The sequence below is a fragment of the Euleptes europaea genome, chromosome 3 (genome assembly GCF_029931775.1).
Source record: "Euleptes europaea isolate rEulEur1 chromosome 3, rEulEur1.hap1, whole genome shotgun sequence".
Taxonomy (NCBI): domain Eukaryota; kingdom Metazoa; phylum Chordata; class Lepidosauria; order Squamata; family Sphaerodactylidae; genus Euleptes; species Euleptes europaea.
Genome location: NC_079314.1, coordinates 117,990,558 through 118,012,670, shown reverse-complemented (window position 1 = coordinate 118,012,670; position 22,113 = coordinate 117,990,558). Strand labels below are relative to the sequence as shown.

At 47.9% G+C, this 22,113-nt stretch overlaps 1 protein-coding gene across 1 annotated transcript in view; it reads left to right on the top strand.

The window, feature by feature from the left end:
• PODXL (podocalyxin like) overlaps positions 1-22,113 on the top strand; it is an 83,630-nt gene that overhangs the window by 26,607 nt on the left and 34,910 nt on the right. The window contains exon 2 of the mRNA XM_056846624.1: positions 19,134-19,248. Coding sequence (XP_056702602.1) covers positions 19,134-19,248 — 115 coding nt within the window. The remainder of the gene's footprint in view (positions 1-19,133; positions 19,249-22,113) is intronic.

The following is a 22,113-nucleotide window of genomic DNA, read 5'->3' as shown; positions in this document are numbered from 1 at the left end:
TGAATCAAAGGAAGTGGAGAATTTTAAATAAATGTGACCTTCGGGCCTTTCGGTTTTATTTTTTTCTTAAGTGGAACTTGGCTTATCCTTAAAGGCCCAAAGAAGCTAGCAACATTTGAAAAATCAGTCATTCGTAAAGAAGAGGAGTTGGTTTTTATATGCCGACTTTCTCTGCCACTTAAGGGAGACTCAAACCGGCTTACAATCACCTTCCCTTCCCCTCCCCACCACAGACACCCTGTGAGGTAGGTGGGGCTGAGAGAGTGTGACTAGCCCAAGGCCACCCAGCTGGCTTCGTCTTGAGAAAAACGACCGGTGCGGGCCAGGCGGTAAGAAACGGATATATATATTCCCATGATTTAGTTTAACATATAAAGGTTTAATAGAGAGCAGTAGAACAATTAATAGGGTAGCCAGGTCCCGCCTCTCCTCCAGCGGGAGGTTTTTAGGTGGAGGTGAGGGAGAGATTGCGCGCGCAGCCACGCCAACGTGATCGCAGTTTACACCCGGAAGTGTTGCGTCACAGCGGGCATTTTACCACTTAAACTTCCAGTTTGAGTGGTAAAAGGCCCCTGGCGATGCATTTACACCCGGAAGCGCCGCATCACAAGGGGCCTTTTACCACTCAAACCGGACATTTAAGTGGTGAAATGCCCGTTGCAGTGCGGCACTTCCGGGCGTAAACCATAAGTGACGTGGTGGGCAGGCACGCATGCACACGTTGCCCGCCGACCCTCAGCTGTCGGTGGGCAGCCAGGTGGATTGGTGGGGGTTTGCCCACCACCACCTGGCACTTGGCGACCCTAACAATTGATGCTAGAAGGCCAGAATCGACAAATTCTTGACATTTCTGTAAACTATACTTCTATGTTGGGTAAACTGTCTTGACTTATGTAGGCTGGGGATTGAACCAGAGACCTTCTGCATACCGAGCAGATGCTCTACCCTTGAGCCATGGCCCCTCCCATAAATGGAACTGTCATATGAACGCATGCCTTCTACTGAATCAGACCCTTGGTCCATCAAAGTCAGTATTGTCTACTCAGACTGGCAGTGACTCTCCAGGGTCTCAGGCAGGGGTCTTTCTCATCATCTACCTCCTGGCCCTTTGAGATGGAGATGCCGGGGATTGAACCTGGGACCTTCTGCATGCTGTGTAGAGGCTCTTCTACTCAGCCTCAGCCCCTCCCCAATGAAGCTGCCTTAGACCATTGGCCTCTCAAGGTCAGTATTGTCTTCCCTGACTAGCAGCAGCTCTCCAGGGTCTCAGGCAGAGGTCTTTCACTTCACCTACTAGGGGAATGCCAGGGATTGAACCTGGGACCTTCTGCATGCCAAGCAGATGCTCTGCCATGGAGGCACAGCCTCCCGCTTCCAGACTATCTAGTATGTCCTCTCACTTCCAATACTGTGGGCACACAGAGAGTGCCCCCAGCAGAAGAGCTAAGGCACATATGGGTGAAGGTAGTCCGGTGGGGGACCTGGTTCCTAGGCCATTTAGGTAGGAAAAATCAAATGCATAATTATAGGATGGGGGAGGCTTGTCTTAGCAGTAGTGTGTGTGAAAAGGATCTTGGGGTCTTAGTCGACCAAACACTGAACATGAGTCAGCAGTGTGATGCGGTAGCTAAAAAAGCAAATGCGATCTTGGCCTGTAGGCTGTATCAACAGAAATGTAGAGTCCAGATCACACAAAGTGATGGTATCTCTTTACTCTGCTTTGGTTAGACTCACCTAGAGTATTGTGTTCAGTTTTGGGCACCGCAATTTAAGAAAGATGTAGACAAGCTGAAACGTGCCCAGAGGAGGGCAACAAAGATGGTGAGGAGTCTGGAGACCAAGTCCTATGAGGAAAGGCTGAAGGAGCTGGGTATGTTTAGCCTGAAGAGGAGAAGACTGAGAGGGGATATGATGACCATCTTCAAGTACTTGAAGGGATGTCATATAGAGGAGGGTGCTGAGTTGTTTCCTGTTGCCCCAGAAGGCCGGACCAGAACCAACGGCTTGAAATTAAATCAAAAGAGTTTCCATCTAGACATTAGGAAGAACTTTCTAACAGTTAGAGCGGTTCCTCAGTGGAACAGGCTTCCTCGGGAGCTCTCCTTCCCTAGAGGTTTTGAAGCAGAGGCTAGAGGGCCATCTGTCAGCAGTGCTGATTCTATGACCTTAGGCAGATGATGAGAGGGAGGGCATCTTGGCCACCTTCTGGGTATGGAGTAGGGGTCACTGGGGGTGTGAGGGGGGGAGGTAGTTGTGGATTTCCTGCATTGTGCAGGGGGTTGGACTAGATGTCCTGGGTGGTCTCTTCCAAGTCATGATTCTATGATTCTATGAAAGCTTTACATCAGATCACTGGATTGTATGACACTTTTTAAATGTTGACTGTCTCTAGTCTCTCTGTCTCGCTCATGCACATGTGCCTGTACATGACGCTTCCTGCGTGACTGTTGACTCGTCTGTAAATAATTTCAGGGCCCCGTTTCAAAACAGAATGACTCAGTTGAGTACGCTCGCAATTATGAGTGGATCACTAACCCCGGTGGGTGGAGGGATGCTACGCTCCAGCTTCTGTCGACAGGGGAAAGGAGGCCCGCCACTGTGTTCATTGATGCAAAAAATCAATCTGTCCTGGAGAGACTTTCCTGGACGTCCAGTCATTTTGTCCTCCCACCCCGCCCCCTCACACTCTGGTGGATGGTGGAGAGTGCCGTCAAGTTGCGGCCGACTTATGGCAACCTCTCAAGGCGAGAGATGTTAAGAGGCGATTTAGAATCAAAGAATCATAGAGTTGGAAGGGACCACCAGGGTCATCTAGTCCAACCCCCTGCACAATGCAGGAAATTCACAACTACCCCACACACACTCAGTGACCCCTACTCCATGCCCAGAAGATGGCCAAGATGCCCTCCTTCTCATGAACTGCCTAAGGTCATAGAATCAGCATTGCTGACAGATGGCCATCTAACCTTTTCTTAAAAACCTCCAGGGAAGGAGAGCCCATCACCTCCCGAGGAAGCCTGGTCCACAGAGGAACCGCTCTAACTCTTAGAAATTTCTTCCTAATGTCTAGACGGAGACTCTTTTGATTTAATTTCAACCCACTGGTTCTGGCCCGACCTTCTGGGGCAACAGAAAACAACTCGGCACCCTCCTCTATATGACAGCCCTTCTTTGCCATTGCCTACCTCTGCGGAGCAACCCTGGACTTCCACGGTGGTCTCCTATCCAAGTAGTAACCAGGGCCGGCCCTGCTTAGCTTCTGTGATCTCACGAGATCGGGCTGCCCTGGCCCGTCCAGATCAAGATTGACATATGTTATAATGGTGGTGGAAAATGCAGTCCAGTCACAGCCAAGTTATCGCAATGCAGGAGGGTTTTCAAGGCAAGAGACAAACAGAGGAAGTTTCCTGTTGCCTGCCTCTGTGTGGTGACCCAGGATTTCCTTGGTGGTGTCCCATCCAAGTACTAACCAGGGCCAACTCTACTTAGCTACCAAGATTGGGCTATCCTGGCCCATCCAGGTCAGGGTTGACACACATTAATAGTGGTGGAAAGTGCGGTAAAGTTGCTGGCATGTTGCTTGGTGTAGCCCTGTTTTTCTTTCTCCTTCTGAGGGCGAAAACGCATAGCCACTTTAGCCTCCTTTATTCCCTGTTTCAGCCAGGATCGAACTCATGCATTTCGCTGAACGTGCTTTTGATCCTGGCTGAATCCTGGCTGAAACAGGGAATAAAGGAGGCTAAAGCGACCATGCATTTTTGCCCTGAGTGGTCATACGCCTGCACAGATCAAGGTTGAACAATTGGGGTGTCAAACTCATTTGGATATGACGTAAATGTAATTAAATTAAGTACCCAAAGGTCAAGAAAAAATCAACATCCAAAGGTTATACCATATAAAGATTAGGCCAATACAGAATATGTATCTATTTATTACAGGCTAAAATCAATAACATTTATAAGGCCCTGTAACAGCCTACCAAACCAACATGCTCATGAAAGCATACAACTCAAATAGACATAAAATCACAAAATTAGACTTTGGCCAAACCAAACGCGTTTCGGCCAAATGGCCTTCTTCAGTGGTCATACCTATCCCAGTTGTAGACTGTGGGAGTGGATGTGGGCCGTATGTTTGACACTTCTGGTCTAGAGATAGGGTTGCCAACCTCCAAGTACTTAGCAAACAAAAAAACAGCTTCAAACTGCAAAACAGTACAAGTTTGTATTAACAACACATAAACATGCACCATACATATGGTACACCAAACGTGGACAATGTCCAACCAAGTACATACTATATACAATTAAAGCCACCGCAGGGAATATCTACAATCCTGGGCTTGAGAGCATCTTTTTTTCTCCAAGAGGTAAGGTAATAAGTCAGTTCTACAGAAGTCCGGTTCACTTTCTGTTTCAGCTTATCCCAGGCTTCCTCAGGGGCTCACTAAATATAAGGCAAAAATAAACATGTTTATGTGTTGTTAATACAAACTTGTAATGTTTTGCAGTTTGAAGCTGTTTTTTTGTTTGCTAATTAATTCACAGCTTGCTAATTTTTGTGTGCCTAAACCTCCAAGTACTAGCTGGAGATATCCTGCTGTTACAACTGATCTCCAGCTGATAGAGATCATTTCACCTGGAGAAAATGGCCGCTTGGGCCATTGGACTCTCTGGCATTGAAGTCCCTTCCCTCCCCAAATCCCGCTTTGCTCAGGCTCAGGCTCATTGCTTGCAAGTTTTCACTTAAGTTGGGAAGGATTTGCTCTTCAGGAAACTCTCTCTAGGCACCATTGATCGGTGGCCACGGAGACGAGGATCAGCAGTAATTTAACGGACAGTTTATTGATGCGCGCTTTGTTTTGGTTTGGCCCTGGAAGGAAGGAAGTCCTGCCCAAAGGGTAGATCTGTAAAGGAGCCTCTAAAGGTTAGCTAAGGTTTCTAGACCTGTGTGTTTCAAGCTTTTCATTTCCTTGCTGTTCTAACAGCAACCGTTTTTCATCACTTTCCTCCAAGAAAACCTTAGGACAACCTACCCAGTTCTCTCGTCCTCCTATCTGAGCCCCAAACATTGTCTGGCCATGTTGGATATTGATAATACATTGATAACAGATTGATAGGGTTGCCAGCCCCCAGGTACTAACTGGAGATCTCCTGCTATTACAACTGATCTCCAGCTGATAGAGATCAGTTCCCCTGGAGAAATGACCGCTTTGGCAATTGGACTCTATGGCATTGAAGTCCCTCCCCAAACCCTGCCCTCCTCAGGCTCCACGTGCAAAACCTCCCGCCAGTAGCAGAGAGGGATCTGGCAACCCTACATATTGATACTCCCTCCCAATACCCTACATATTGATACTCCCTCCCGTGGTTAAGAGCAGTGGTCTGGAGTGGTGGAGTCTGATCTGGAGAACCAGGTTTGATTCCCCCACTCCTCCACATGAGCAGCGAAGGCTAATCTGGTGAACTGGGTTGGTTTCCCCACTCCTACACACAAAGCCAGCTGGGTGACCTTGAGCAAGTTACAGCTTTGTTGGAGCTCTCTCAGTCCCACCTACCTCACGGGTGTCTGTTGTGGGGAGGAGAAGGGAAGGTGATTGTCTCGTCCATTGTAAGCCGGTTTGAGTCTCCCTTAAGTGGTAGATAATTCACAGTGGGTAGCCGTGTTAGTCTGTTTGCAGTAGTCAAAAAGGGCAAGAGTCCAGTAGCACCTTAAAGACTAACAAAAATATTTTCTGGTAGGGTATGAGCTCATACCCTACCAGAAAATATTTTTGTTAGTCTTTAAGGTGCTACTGGACTCTTGCCCTTTTTGACTACTTAAGTGGTAGAGAAAGTCAGCATATAAATCCAACTCTTCTTCTTCTTCAATAAGAGGAGAACCTTCCATATCCTGGATACCTTGCTTAGCTTTTCATTGTTTCTCTGTGATTTATTTGGAAAGCTGTTTCTCCCGTTCACATGACCTACGGTAATAATGCATTGGAGCAGGCTCTGTCAAAGTTCTCGGTCTCATTTCTGAAAGCACAGCAAAGCACATATAAGTAAACATGAAACAACACAAAGGATTCTGATGTACAGCTAAACAGGCACTGTGGAAGGCAAGAGAAATATTGGATTGACTTGAGTGGAATCTCTGGTGTGTACATATCAGTTGGTGTGTATCCCACGTGTAATTATGAATTGCAAAGTGTCTGGTCCCTCCAGTGCTCTTCCATATAAAAATGGCCATCTCGCAAAGATTTGTTCTTTGTGCAACGAAAAATATAGCACATTTCTGGGAAAGTTACCACGGTACCTGGGAGCCAGGCACTTAACGGGCTGTGCGTTCTTTTTTTCCAACTTGGGTACATTTTAATTTTGATTTGTTTTGTTGCTGTTGAGCATTGTGAATTTGGGGGTTGTATTTTTTAAAAGAGGAGCCCCGTGGCTCAGAGTGTTAAGCTGCAGTACTGCAGTCCAAGCTCTGCTCACGACCTGAGTTCGATCCCAACGGAAGTCGGTTTCAGGTAGCCGGCTCAAGGTTGACTCAGCCTTCCATCCTTCCGAGGTCGGTCAAATGAGTACCCAGCTTTCTGGGGGTAAAGGGAAGACGACTGGGGAAGGCACTGGCAAACCACCCCACAAACAAAGTCTGCCTTGGAAACGTCGGGATGTGATGTCACCCCATGGGTCAGGAATGACCTGGTGCTTGCACAGGGGACCCTTACCTTACCTTATTTTTTAAAAATGCTAGGAAAAGTGGAAGGCAGCAGGAAAAGAGGAAGACCCAACAAGAGATGGAGTGACTCTATCAAGGAAGCCACGGCCCTCAGTTTGCAAGATCTGAGCAAGGCTGTTAAGGATAGGACGTTTTGGAGGACTTTCATTCATAGGGTCGCCATGAGTCGGAAGCGACTTGATGGCACTTAACGCACACACACATTTTTTGTAAAAAAAATCCTGGTTTAATTTTTTTAATTAAATTTAAATTTAATTTTTTTAAAAAAATCCTGGCATGTTTTTATCAGCAGTCTTGAAGACTAGCGTGATCGACTGAAAAAGAGAGCAGTGCCTCTGAAACTAAATGCCCTGGGGCATGATCCGGCCATTTGATTGGCAGAGAATGTAAGCCCTTTACGCACTGTATCACACTTTGGAGCATTTTAACTTGTAAGCTTTTTATGCAAGGCTGTTTTATGCAAGGCCTCTGACTGCTTTGGGCTTTGTTTTGGTTATGCATGCAGCCCATCTGGTTTGGCCTCCAGCTCCCAGACGAGTCATGCAGAGCCAGCGTGGTGTAGTGGTTCAGAGCGGTGGTTTGGAGCAGTGGACTCTGATCTGGAGAGCCGGGGCTGATTCCCCGCTCCTCCACGTGAGCGGCGGACGCTAATCTGGTGAACTGGATTTTCCCCACTCCTCCACATGAAGCCAGCTGGGTGACCTTGGGCCGGTCACGGCTCTCTCAGCCCCACCTACCTCACAGGGTGTCTGTTGGGAGCGGGAGGGAAGGCGATTGTCAGACGGTTTGATTCTTCCTTAAGTGGTAGAGAAGGTCGGCATATAAAAACCACCTTTTCTTCTTCTTTGGAAGCACTTCCGAAGTACACCCCAGCTGAAGAAAACGTTGGACGGGTACGTTTGCATCTGTGTTCAAGCAGACAGCATAAGCTTTCCCCCTTTTCTTTTCCGAGGATTTCTTTTTCAGGTATCTCCCCCCTTTCTTCTCGTTTGTGTGTGTGTGTATGAGAGAGGGAGGGCGAGAGAGAGAGAAATATTGAGAGAGTTGGAAGAAGCCCCTCTGTCTTCTGGGGGACTTCATTTGCCTCCGGCTTTGCAAAGCTCTTAAGCCGATTTCCTCTTCAGCCCTTTAGGCGTCTGGCCTGTAAGAAGGCTATGAAACTAATGACCAGCCGGGCTCCTTCCTTTTAAAAATATATTTGTGATTTTGTGATTTATTTTTTTAATGGGAGGGTTTTTTTGGGGGTTTTTTTTCCTTTGATCTGGGCTCAGGGTGCCCTCTTGGAAAGGCTTATCGCTTTCTCAGCCCAGAACATCACAACAGGAACGAACGAGCAATTCCCAAGCTGCGGTGTGTTTCCCGTTATCGGTTCCCACGCCATGGAGAGGAGCCCGTGAAACCTTTTATGAACTAATTGGCTTCTAGGGGGTTCAGATTATTGCTTTTCTGGTAATGGGATGAGTGCGAGAGAGAGAAAGGCAAGAGACCGCTTTGGCAGGAGAGAGTGGAGTTTCTGGGTGGACTGAGAAATAGCCAAATAACCTTGGAGGATGCACAGATTTTCACATTGATCCCAGCAAATGAAGATTATGCCTTCCCTGGCCAAACCGGGCATGGTTTGTCCTAATTATAACACACCACATTTACACGGTGAATTGCAAGTATTCGTTTATTTCCTTTTATTTCCTGTATTTATATCCCAGCGTGGTGTATTGGTTAAGAGCGGCGGACGCCAATCTGGAGAACAGGGTTCGATTTCGCACTCCTCCACACGAGTGGCGGACTCTAATCTGGGGAACCAGATTAAATTCCCCACTCCTACACATGAAGCCAGCTGGATGACCTTAGGCTAGTCACGGCTCTCTTAGAGCTCTCTTAGCCCCACCTACCTCACGAGGTGTCTGTTGTGGGGAGAGGAAAGGAAGGTGATGGTAAGACTCCTTAAAGGTAGAGAAAAGTAGGGTATAAGAACCAACTCTTTTTCTTCTCCCAAATGGGGACCCAAAGTGGGTTTCATCTAGGGTTGCCAACCTCCAGGTGGCACCTGGAGACCTCCCGCTATTACAATTGATCTCCAGGCGACCAAGGTCAGTTCTCCTGGAGAAAATGGCTGCTTTGGAGGGTGAACTCTATGGCATTATACCCTGCTGAGGTCCCTCCCCTCCCCAATCTCTGCCCTCCCCAGCCTCCACCACTCAAATCTCCAGGTATTTCACCCACGTCTGGCAAACCCTACTTACATAGCTTTCGTGTCCTTACAACAACCCTGTGAGGTAGGTTAGACTGAGAGTGTGACTGCCCCAAGGTCGCCCAGCAAACTTCCATGAGAGGGTGGGGATTTGAACCGGGGTTTCCCAGATCGTAGTCTGACCCTTTAACCACTACACGCTGGTTCAAAACACATCCACTTTATCGCAGCCATTGTTACAACAACCCTGTGAGGTAGGCTGGTATTCTGACCTAGCAGATGCTGGGATCTGAGCGAAGCGTGACATTGAAGGGTGCTGGTGAGCTTGTGGCTGTGGATGCATGCTTTGAAAATGACAGGCTAGAGACAGCATGATTTGTACCTATGCACACACAGGTACACCAATGGTGCCCAAGATGTTATGAGATCCCAAAGGGGGTTACAACGCTTACCGCTGTTTAGCTTAGAAAGAAGGTGGTAAAGGGGAGATATGATAGAGGTCTATAAAATTATGCATGGTATGGAGAGAGGGGACAGGGAGAAGCTTTTCCCCTCTCTCATAATACTGGGACATGGGGTCATCTGCTTAAGCTGGAGGGTGAGATATTCAAAACAGATAAAAGGAGATTTTCTTCACACAACTCCCAGTTAAATTGTGGAACTCCTTGCCCCAGGATGTGGTGATGGCTGCTTCTCCTTCCTCTTGGAGAGACCTCTTGGAACACAATGGGATGCTGGCCGAGGTGCACTTTGGATCTGGTGTTGTGGGCCTCTTCCTGCATTCTAGCCTGTCAACATCACCCTGTCTAAACCAGACACCTATTTATCTGACCTTGTGTCTTATCTGCCCTTAGGCCAAATGCATTTTGGACAGCCTGCGTCTCTTATTAACGGAAAGCATTTTCCAGCTGTGCTGGGAAATGCACCATTCCTGTGTGTTCTGAGCACGCTTGGCTTGTCTGGCTGGATTGTTCACCCAAGAAAGTGTGGTGTGTTTGTGCGTATGCATGTGCCCCCCCCCAACTGCACCCCTCCTAATGACTATGCACTCCTGTGTGCGCATACACACAAACCTTGTGGCTTGTCTGCCCTTAGGCTAAATATGTTTTGGACAATACGTGTCTCTTATTAATGGAACACATTTTCTGGTTGTTCTGGGAAATGCACTTTTCCTTTGTGTTCTGAGCTGCTTGGAGTGTTTTGTGTGTGCGCATAGCATCACAGAGTTGGAAGGGACCACCAGGGTCATCTAGTCCAACCCCCTGCACAATGCAGGAAATTCACAACTACCTCCCCTCCACAACCCCAGTAACCCCTACTCCACGCCCAGAAGATGGCCAAGATGCCCTCCCCCTCATCATCCGCTTAAGGGCATTCATATGCCCCCCAAAACTGCACCCCTCCTAATGACTATGCACTCCTGGAATTATGTGCAACTTTTACATTAGATGTTAAACTCTCTTGGGATTTATATTGCAACAGATGTACCTCCCATCCACCCTGGGGTCAAGTCACAGCCTGCTTATGGTGACCCCGTACGGTTTTCAAGGCAAGAGACGTTCGGAGGTGGTTTGCCATTGCCTGCCCCTGTGCCACGCCCCTTGTATTCCTTGGAGGTCTCCCATCCAAGTACTAACCAGGGCCGTCCCTGCTTAGCTTCTGAGGTCTGATGAGATCAGGCTAGCCTGGGCTATCCAGGTCAGGGCTGTAATGTACCTCCAGCCAGCTTGGTGTAGTGGTGAAGATCGGTGGTTTAGAGCTGTGGACTCTGATCTAGAGAACCGGGTTTGATTCCCCACTCCTCCACATGAGCGGCAGAGGTTAATCTAGTGAACTAGATTTGTTTCCCCACATGAAACCAGCTGGGTGACCTTGGGCTGGTCACACTCTCTCAGCCCCACCTACCTCACAGGGCATCTGTTGTGGGACGGGGAAGGGAAGGTGCTTGTAAGCCAGTTTGATTCTTCCTTAAGTGGTACGGCCCTTTATTCATGCCTTGGATTTGCCACTCTATAGATGCACATTTCCCCCATCCGAATTCTCAAAACTCTGCATGGGGGCTTATTGTTGAGTTTTGAGAATATGAATGGGGGGAAAGTGCATCTAAAGAGTGGCAACTCCAAGGCAAAACCTTCCATGAATAAATGGCCTACAAAAGTCGGAATATAAAAACCAACTCTTCTTCTTTTTCTTCCTTTTCTACTTTTTCTTCTTTTTTTCTTTTTTTCTTTTTTTTTCTTCTTCTTTTTCTTCTTCTTCCAGTTGCAAACTTGATCAGAGGTGCTTTTTCCAGTAGCATAACAGGGCTTGGCTGAATTTTGCTGTTCCGGCATAGCTTCTCTCCACCCCCAGCCTGTTGATTGCCTTGCATTCCTCCAAGCTTTAGACAGGAAATACCCCAAAGGTACTGTGTCGACATTCCACGGTTGTGCAGGAGCTGTGGGAACCAGATTCGGACATCCCCGGAGCTGAATTGCTTAGATTCTTTCTTAAACCTGATCCCACCCCTCAATTTAGCTGTGAGCCATGACTCATGGACTCCAGCCTGATTATAGCAAGGGGCACGTCAATGGGGCATAGGCCAAAAATTCTCGGTTCAATGAATCCACAGCCTCTCCGGTTGAACAGATCTCTGCTTGCAGGGCTGGGAAACACCCAACATCCCATAAAGAGGGCCATTAAGCCAGTTAGGGGTTGGAGCGCCTTCTCTATGAGGAAAGGATGAAGAGCCTGGGACTTTCCAGGTGTTGGTTTTTAACGATTTTCTCTACCTTTAAGGAGTCTCAAAGCAGCTTACGATCGCCTTCCCTTCCTCTCCCCACAACAGACACCTTGTGAGGTAGGTGGGGCTGAGAAAGTTCTGAGAGAACTGTGACTAGCCCAAGGTCACCCAGCAGGCTTCATGTGGGGGAGCGAGGAATCGGACCCAGATTAGAGTCCACCTCCCTTAATCACCTCCCTTAACCCCACAACAGACACCTTGTGAGGTAGGTGAGGCTGAGAAAGTTCTGAGAGAACTGTGACTAGCCCAAGGTCACCCAGCAGGCTTCATGTGGGGGAGCGAGGAAACGGACCCAGATTAGAGTCCACCTCCCTTAACCACCTCCCTCAACCCCACAACAGACACCTTGTGAGGTAGGTGAGGCTGAGAAAGTTCTGAGAGAACTGTGACTAGCCCAAGGTCACCCAGCAGGCTTCATGTGGGGGAGCGAGGAATCGGACCCAGATTAGAGTCCACCTCCCTTAACCACCTCCCTTAACCCCACAACAGACACCTTGTGAGGTAGGTGGGGCTGAGAAAGCTCTGAGAGAACTGTGGCTAGCCCAAGGTCACCCAGCAGGCTTCATGTGGGGGAGCGAGGAATCGGACCCAGTTTAGAGTCCACCTCCCTTAACCACTACACCACGCTGGTGTAGAGATGACTAAGAAGTTTATAGAGGTTTATAAAAATTATGCACGGGGTGGAGAGAGTTGAGAAAGAGAACTTTTCCCCCCTCTCCCAAAACGCTGGAACTCGAGGGCACCCAACGAAGCTGACCGGCAGTAGATTCAGGATGGACAAAAGGAAATATTTTTTTACACAATGAGTGATTAAAATGTGGAATTCGCTGCCAGAGGATGTACTGAGGGCCACAGGCACAGATGGCTTTAAAAGGGGATTAGATAGATTAATGCAGGAGAGGCCTGACAGTGGCTACTAGCCATGGTGACTAAATGGAACCTCCACGTTCGGAGGCAGTCAACCTCGGAATGCCAGTGCCAGGAGGCAGCATCAGGGCCTCGGCCTCTGTGCCCTGTTGTTGGACCTCCAGAGGGAGTGGTTGACCACTGTGTGAGACAGGATGCTGGAGCAGATGGACCACTGGTCTGATCCAGCTGGGCTCTTCCTACGTTCTTACAGTGCCATAGACGGTACTGGGTTAAATGGACCTGATGCCACATGATGGCGTTACCTCTGCATGTCTGGAAAAAATTTTTTTTTTAATATCACTGGGGACTAGGGTTGCCAGGTCCCTCTTCGCCACCAGCTGGAGATTTTGGGGCGGAGCCCTGAGGAAGGAGGGCCATAGAGTCCAGTTGCCATAGAGTCCAGTTGCCAAAGTGCCATAGAGTCCAGTTGCCAAAGTGGCCATTTTCTCCAGGTGAACTGATCTCTATTGGCTGGAGATCCATTGTAATAGCAGGAGATCTCCAGCTCGTACCTGGTGGTTGGCAACCCTACTGGTGAAGTGCCTATAAACTTCATTTATGGGAAAACATATATTCTTTCACATGTACGAACACTCATAGGTTTATGAGGTGCTATGCTCAGGTATAGAGCATAGCCTCAGGCACACATATATTCTGCACACACATGGAAGCTTTGGGAACGTTGGCATCCACAACTATAAGAAGCCAACAGTTACATACTTGCCTGGTACGGGCTTTCCCCAGTAGAGAAAAACAGTGTCTTACCTTCACTGTTAGATAATTCACAGTGGGTAGCCGTGTTAGTCTGTTTGCAGTAGTCAAAAAGGGCTACTGGACTCTTGCCCTTTTTGACTACTTCACTGTTAGGAATGGGGATCACAAGACCAAGTGCTTGCTTAAAGACCGCCTCGGGCAATATCTATAGGATATTCTAATGAGATATTGGAGTAGACACCCAATGTGCATTGAATCTATGCAATTGTAGCACCCCTGACCAGAAGTGATAAAGGTTCTTGCAATCCTTTGTTCGTGTGTGTGAGTTGTCCTGCGCATTTGGGGCAATCCTCACCCGGTGTGTAGATTGAGCCTAATAAACAGACTGCTTTGAACCATCAACCTCCTACTGTGTTATTATCGTTGGCTACTAATATAATAATGCAGGAGCACTTCACTGGGAACTTCAATCGTGGATAGGGCTGCCAGGTCCGTCCCCCCTCTCCTCCAGTGGGAGGTTTTTAGGGCGAGACTGGGGTGACGATTTGGGGGCTTGAATGCTAAAGCATCCCGTCGTGATGCGGCATTTCCGGGGGCAAACCTCGAAGTGGTGCAATTGCGTCACATGCGGCCAATCCCCGCTGCGAGCCTGCCGATGGATTGGTGGGCAATGGCCTGCCAATCCAAGCCACCTGGCCACCCTAATCGTGAATCTCCCGGCGCACAGTGTGTTTGGCCCTAAGGCAGTTTGTGTTTGGGAACCGAAATGGGTAGAATGCAGTAGATAATGAAATGCGTTGAATGAAACCTTCATCTCTTTTCCTTCCTTACCAAAGACTATAAAATCTGGGACAAATAACCTGGGACAAATAATGGGATAAACCTCATTATTGTTCTTAATTTGAAGTAACAGTAATGGGGAGTGCCAGTTTTGAAAGTAGTGAAACCATCCTACCTGTAAAGAAAAGTTTTCTACCTACTCAAGGCACATACAAAGAATGCAGAAAGAGGTTTGTACATTTTTTTAAAAAAAGATGTGCACCCCCTCCGTGGCTGAGTGTTCAGGATATTGGGACCTGTGTCCAGGAGGAAGAAAACCAGAGGGGGATGGGGAAACCAGCTCCTTAAGCCCCTGAGAATTTATGGCATCCTAGAGGAGAGATTTGGGGCTGGGGAGAAAATGTCCAGATCTTTTTTCTTCCACCCCCTTCCCCACTACGACTGCTTACAAGGACCACAGCAAGCATTGCCTAGTAATAAATTTTAATTTGTTGGGACGCTTTAAAAGGCTTCTCGGTGCCCGAACAGAATCGTCCGCTGGTCTTTAAGGGGTTGGTTGAGTCAGTGAAACAAAAATAAATGTGAGTTTTACTTAACCGTCTTTACGCGGCCGTCCTCTGGAGACAACTGTCCCACTTAATCTAGAAAAGCTATCCTTTATTTTTACGAGGAGAGGCCGTCTTCTGTTACTTCCTTGTCCCCTATTACCAGGACATGCCTGAAAACCAACTCTAAATTGACAGCGTGGAAGCAAACAAAATAGGCCAGAAGCAGACTAACATCGTCTTATGGCCATTTAATCAACTGAAGTTTTTGGTTGATTAATCTACTGGTTTTGAATCGGTTGGGCTGGCTTGCAGCCCTATGAAAAGCACCGCTTTTTGCTTCCTTCTACTGAAGTTTTTAGTTGATTAATCTACTGGTTTTGAATCGGTTGGGCTGGCTTGCAGCCCTATGAAAAGCACCGCTTTTTGCTTCCTTCTACTGAAGTTTTTAGTTGATTAATCTACTGGTTTTGAATCGGTTGGGCTGGCTTGCCGCCCTATGAAAAGCACAGCTTTTTGCTTCCTTCTCTTAAAACAAATTATTGGTGATGATGATGAAGAGTTGGTTTTGATATGCCAACTTTCTCTACCACTTAAGGCAGAATCAAACCGGCTTAAGGCAGAATCAAACCTTCCCTTCCCCTACATAACTGGTTCCCAACCGGGGGTCCGTGGACCCCCAGGGGTCCGCGAGAACTAAATTAAGGTCCGCGAAACAAAGTTATAAACCCATAATAAATTAATCTTTTCAACTAAAAGTTCTCTATTATAAAAATATATATTCAAATATTATTCTAACAGTTATGATTAAAGTTTATTTTCAAATTCTCTGTATTTTTATTTTGAACCTTGGGGTCCCTGCACCGAACAAAAAAGTCCTAGTGGTCCCTGGTCAAAAAAAGGTGGGGAACCACTGCCCTACATGCACATCCACAACAGAGAAAGTTGGCATAGAAAAACCAACTCTTCTTCTTATTGCCGTTGCCAACTCCAGCTTGAGCTGGAGATTTGGGGGATGAAACCTGAGGAGGTTGGGGTTTGAGGAGGGGAAGGGAAGGTCCTCAGAGGGGTTTGATGACATAGAGCCCACCTCCCAAAGCCGCCATTTTCTCCAGGGGAACTGATCTCCGTCATCTGGAGATCAGTTGTAATTCCAAGAGATCCCTAGGTCTCACTTGGAGGTTGGCAACCTGACCATTTGTGATGGAGCCTCTTCCACGGTCCCATTAACCCTGCCAAGTGTATCTCTTGAAGGAGCCATTTACAGCAAATCTTCCACCGACCCACAAAATCCTGGACGGTTTTGGCAGGAGATTGTCCCATTCTTCTCAGTGACTATGGCTTTAGGAAAGGAAGGGCCCAGCCTGCCTTCCCTCTTATTCAGATCTATTTAAAGACCTTCCGGGCCAAAACGTTGCTAGCTGTCATGATAATAAAAGCCATTTTGCGGCGTAACTGGATAAAGACCGTTGTTTGTTTTGACCAAAGCTCCCATGAGAAGAGGAAGAGGAAGAAAGAAGAAGAAAGAAGAAGAGTTGGTTTTTATATGCCGACTTTCTCTACCACTTAAGGGAGAACCAACCCTCTTACAATCACCTTCCCTTCCCCTCCCACAGCAGACACCCTGTGAGGTAGGTGGGGCTGAGAGAGCTCGAAGAGAGCTGTGACTTGCCCAAGGTCCCCTAGCTGGCTTCCAGTGTAGGAGTGGGGAAACCAACCCAGTTCACCAGATTAGCATCCACCGCTCATGGGGAGGAGTGGGGGATCAAACCCGGTTCTCCAGATCAGACTCCACCGCTCCAAACCACCGCTCTTAACCACGACACCATGCTAGCTCTCAATATGAGAACATGCGATGGGAAGTGAAAAGTATTCCTCGCCATTTGTAGAGGAAGGCTTCATTATAAATATATTTTAATTTTTAAAAAAATGTATTCGATTTTTTTAGTCACCACTCAACCAGAGGGGAGGGGCCGTGGCTCAGTGGTAGAGCATCTGCTTGGCATGCTGAAGGTCCTGGGTTCAATCCCCGGCATCTCCAGTTTAAGGGACTAGGCAAGTAGGTGATGGGAAAGACCCCTGCCTGAGGCCCTGGAGAGCCGCTGCCGGTCTGAGCAGATAATACTGACTTTGATGGACCAAGGGTCTAATTCAGTATAAGGCAGCTTCATGTGTTCATGTGGGTGTCCCAGCGACTTACAACATTCAAACATTCAGTTGCTGATTTAAGAGCAGCAGTTCTCTTACAAAGGGATTTCAAAGGGAGATTAGAGAGACTGCTGAATTACAACTAATAATGAAGCGCAAGACGATGCATTCTCCTGGACTGAACAGAGAGCTGGGATTCCTGTCTCATTTACCAGTGCTAATTCCTCAACGCCTACTAACCCTCTGCATATCACACCTAACCCAATCACACCTGTTAATGCCATTTACTTGCTTTTGACATTGCCATTGCCATTGTGTGTCCGAGGGAACTGATCTCTGTAGCCTAGAAATCAGCTCTAATTCCAGGAGAACTCCAGGTCCCGCCTGGAAGTTGGGAACCCTACCCGTGAGCTCGCTTGGAGTCGTTCCGGCTTGCGCAGTGGCGATCGGAACGCATACCTTTGCCATGTACCCCTGAGAGCTTCTTGCATCTTTCAGGAGGAGCAAACCCCATTCACAGTGGGGCACTGTTCAGCTCTCTATAGACGTCAAACCGACCGGGGAATTAGAACGCGGCGTCTTCCCTGCACGGCCACACGGACCCCACTATTTTCGGCCCACCGAAGGCGGGCAGCGTCTCTGTTAATTACAGAGGCCGGACCACTGGCTGCGCGGAACAAAGAGCCGCTGTTACCTTCCTGTTCTTTTCTCTCTCTTTTTTTTTTTGCCAGGCTTTTTAAAATTACCCGAAACAAAGTTCAGGTTTGCGGAGACGCAGGATGGACTTTGACAGCCGCTCGAAATGTTTAAAGATGTTTCCCTACCTGTGCTTCATCGTCTTTTTTTTTTAAAAAAAATAATCAAAGTGTTTGGGGTGGGAGAGGCTGTGGCTCAGTGGTAGAGCATCTGCTCGGCATGCAGAAGGTCCCCAGGTTCAATCCCCGGCAGCTCCAGTTAAAGCAGTGGTTCCCAACCTTTTTTTGACCAGGGACCACTAGGACTTTTTTGTTCGGTGCAGGGACCCCAAGGTCCAAAATAAAAATTCAGAGAATTTGAAAATAAACTTTAATCATAACTGTTAGTTAAACATTAAACTTGGAATAATATTTGAATTTTTTTTTTATAATAGAGAACTTTTAATTGAAAAGATTATATTATTATGGGTTTATAACTTTGTTTCGCGGACCTTAATTTAGTTCTCGCGGACCTCCGGGGGTCCGTGGACTCCCGGTTGGGAACCAGTGAGTTAAAGGAACCAGACAAGTAGGTGACGAGAAAGACCTCAGCCTGAGACCCTGGAGAGCCGCTGCCGGTCTGAGTAGACGATACTGACTTTGATGGACCAACGGCCTGATTCAGTATAAGGCAGCTTCATGTGTTCATATTTTTACTTGCTAATTAAATACTAGCTGTTAACACCCCTTTCTCAGTCTCCGATTTTAGAGTCTCAAGCACTGAGCCCTGGAATTCATTTGGTGTCCACACAATGCCTTAAATATAAAGCAAACTGGAGTCTGGCAGCGTGGGACTCGTACCTGGGAGGCCCAGGTTCGAGTCCCCACTCATTCCATGGAAGCTCGTTGGGTGGCCTTGGGCCAGTCCCACTCTCTCAGCCTAACCTACCTCACAGGATTGTTGTGAGGATAAAATGGAAGAGGGGATTAGCCATGAAGCATACCCATTCTCTCCAGGACCAGAGGAGCATGCCTATTATTTGAGGTGCTGTGGAACACAGGCAGGATGGTGCTTCTGCAATCGTCTTGCTTGTGGGCTTCCTAGAGGCACCTGGTTGGCCACTGTGTGAACAGACTGCTGGACTTGATGGACCTGGGTCTGATCCAGCATAGCTTTTCTTAGGTTCTCAACACAGGCAGGATGGTGCTGCTGCAGTCGTCTTTTTTGGGGGCTTCCTAGAGGCACCTGGTTGGCCACTGTGGGAACAGAGTGCTGGACTTGACGGGCCTTGGTCTGATCCAGCATGGCATTTCTTGGGGTCTTATGTTCTTATGAGAGATAGACGGATAGGCTTTATGGAATGAAGTTTCGCAGCCGTCGGCCCCGTGCAGCTTAGCAGAGCCTCCGTTTTTGGATCGCATCCCCTCGTCTTCCTGTCCAGCAATTCCTCCCTCATTTCCCGAGCGGAGCGAGTCATTTCTTTCCGTGTCCATCCTAGCGGAAGCTTTGGGTAGGTTTTTCCCCTCCCGGCTTCAATGGAAATACGTCCAGGGTGAAGGTGTATCGATGTCTCTGCTCCAGTCCTACAGATGGGGGAAAAATATTTTCGTGTTGTTTTCACTCTCCCGGGCTTTCAGTTGTTCCCCGTTCTCTGAGCTGTGTTGTCCAACAGCGGGCGGATTCCCAACGCACCTTTTTCCGCGGGAAGAAAACGTGTTCGGCTTCCACGCCAAAGGAGAGCTCCCCCTCACCACCCGTTCCAGTGAATGTTCTTCTTTGCACGACAAGTAAATCAAATGTGGCATTCTCGGTGGAGCGACAATATAAACCCCGGTCTCCCAGATCCTAGACCCGTGTTGGCGAACCTATGGCACGGGTGCCACTTCCGGCACGCGTAGCCCTCTCTGCCGGCACGTGCGGTTCCTCCAAGCCGCTGGCCTTTCCGGCTCTGCCCTGCCCCGGATGGGGGAAAATGTGCATCTGGAGAGTGGCAAATCCAAGGCAAAACCTCCCATGCTTGAGTGGCCTCTTTCTTTCTCCGTCCTTTTCTTTCCCTACTTTTCTTTCTCTCCCTCGCTCCATTTCTTTCTCCCTTTCTCTCTCTTTTTCTTTCTTTCTCTCCCTCCCTCCCTTCCCTTTCCCCCTCCCTTCCCTTCTTTCCTTCCTTCCTTCTTTCCCTCCAGCGGCTTCTTCGGCACCCTCTGGGTCAGTGCGGGCGGAGGGGCGTGCAGTCCTTTTCCACCTTTGAAATGCCCACAAGCCATCCTCCAAACACCTTTCCATTTGTCTTGATATGTAGAGAGAAAACACTAAGCAACTAGTTGCCAATCTCCAGGTACTAGCTGGAGATCTCCTGCTATTACAAGTGATCTCCAACCAATAGAGATCAGTTCCCCTGGAAAAAAAATGCCACTTTGGCAATTGGACTCTATGGCACTGAAGTCCTTCCCCAAACCCTGCCCTTCTCAGGTACCACCCCAAAAACCTCCCACTCATGACAAAGAGGAACTTGGCAACCCTAGCCTCTCCCTCTGGGCCCCCTCTGGGGGTGGTATTCAGGTTAAATTGCCACACTGGCACTCGGTGATAAATAAGTGGGTTTTGGGTTGCAGTTTGGGCACTCAGTCTCTGAAAGGTTCGCCATCACTGTCCTAGACGTACACCCTGGCTACTACCCTACGCTGTCTCTTATTCTAATATTTTTTTCACTGTATTCTAATATTTAAGAGAGAAGCAGAAGTAAGTTTTAAGGTCCCCCCACTAGCACCAGCTTGGCGTAATGCTTTTTTTTTTTTTAGAATACATTTTTTTTATTTTTCTAAACTATTAACCACATATTTCAGCAATACAAATAAACAGTAAACATCAGGATAGATAAAAAAAAACATTCGCCAAGATTGTTACATTCAATCATTCGTTAACTTCCCCTACACCCTCCTCCATCTCAAAATATATTTGTATAATCTTTTGCATAAAACTTCTAATCCTCATATTTATTTCCATTATTTATCTATCCCTTACTATAACAAAAAAGAGAACAAAAAGAAACCAGAAAAAAGGGTTAGGAATTAATTCTATCTTATAATATAATAAAATCAAAGAAAAGAATATAATAATAAAAGGATTAGTAGAACAAAGTAGCATTAGTTACTTCCATTAAGAAATTCAATTCATTTTAAATTCTCCCTTCCTCCCTAACACCAATTCAATGAAATATTACTAGTAAATTTATTATCAAATACAATCCATATCCATAAGGCCTGTCCGTTTAACCAATTCCATTTGTTAATCTTCACCACGTAAGACACTTGGCGTAATGCTTAAGGGCGTCGGACTCATATCGGGGAGGCCTGGGTTCGAATCCCCACTCACTGGGTGACCTTGGGCCAGTCAGGCTGACCGCTTTGGGTCCCCATTGAGGAGGAAGGCGGGGTATAAATGAATTAAATAAATAAATCGTGTCGCTGAAACTGGGTGGAGGGCATGATGGACTTCTCTTCTGCTCCCACAGGGCTCTTCTAGCGAAGATCAGCTCCAGAACTGACTCCGAGACTCCAGTGAGGTTTCATGGCTGCTTTTTACAGCTTTATATTCTGTCCAGCATGGCGTAGTGGTTAAGAGAGGCGGCTTCTACTCCGGAGAACTGGGTTTGATTCCCTGCTCCTCCACATGAAGCCAGCTGGGTGACCTCGGGCCAGTCACATTTCTCTCCGAACTCTCTCAACCCCACCTACCTCACAGGGAATCTGATCTGGGTAGAGACAATCTGGGTAGAGACTTAAAGGCAGAGACAATCTGGGTATGAAAAGAAGAAAAAGTTGTTTTTTATATGCCAACTTTCTCTACCACAAGGAAGAATCAAACCGGCTCCCAATCGCCTTTCCCTCCCCACAACAGACACCCTGGGAGGTAGGTGGGGCGGAGAGAGTGTGACTAGCCCAAGGTCTCCCAGCTGGATTCATGTGGAGGAGTGGGGAAACCAACCTGGTCCTCCAGATTAGAGTCCACCACTCCAAACCATTGCTCTTAACCACTACACCATGCTGGCTCTCTTCTTCAAGTGGAGTTTGGCACCCTATCTCTGGAAGACCTCGGGCACATGCTCTCAGACACGTACTCTCACCTTCTGCGGGGTGTAGTGGTTAAGAGCGGTGGACTGTAATCTGGAGAGCCGGGTTCGATTCCCCACTCCTCCACATGCTGCTTTCTGGGTGACCTTTAGCCAGTCACAGCTCTCTCCGAACTCTCTCAGCCCCACCTGTCTCACAAGGTGTCTGTTGTGGGGAGGGGAAGGGAAGGCTATTGTAAGCTGCTTTGAGACTCCTTAAAGGTAGAGAAAAGCAGGGTATAAAAACCAACTCTTCTTCTTCCTCACCTATAAGACAGAGTTGGGGCTGTGTCCAAGAAGGATGGGGCATTTTATAAGAGGTTGGGCGGCTGGCATCCCCACACCCTGTGTCCTGCCCCACTAACAGACCCCACGGTTTCCAGGCCTACCAGTGCTTTTCTTCCCCGTTTCGTTTGGCAACCATCGATCCCCTCTTCAGTGTCCCGTCAAGCCATCCATCAGTGCTCTCCACCGCCCGGGGCCATCTCGTCAAGCGTGACATCTCGGGACCCTTTTATTACGCCAGCCCCATCTGCCTAGGGGT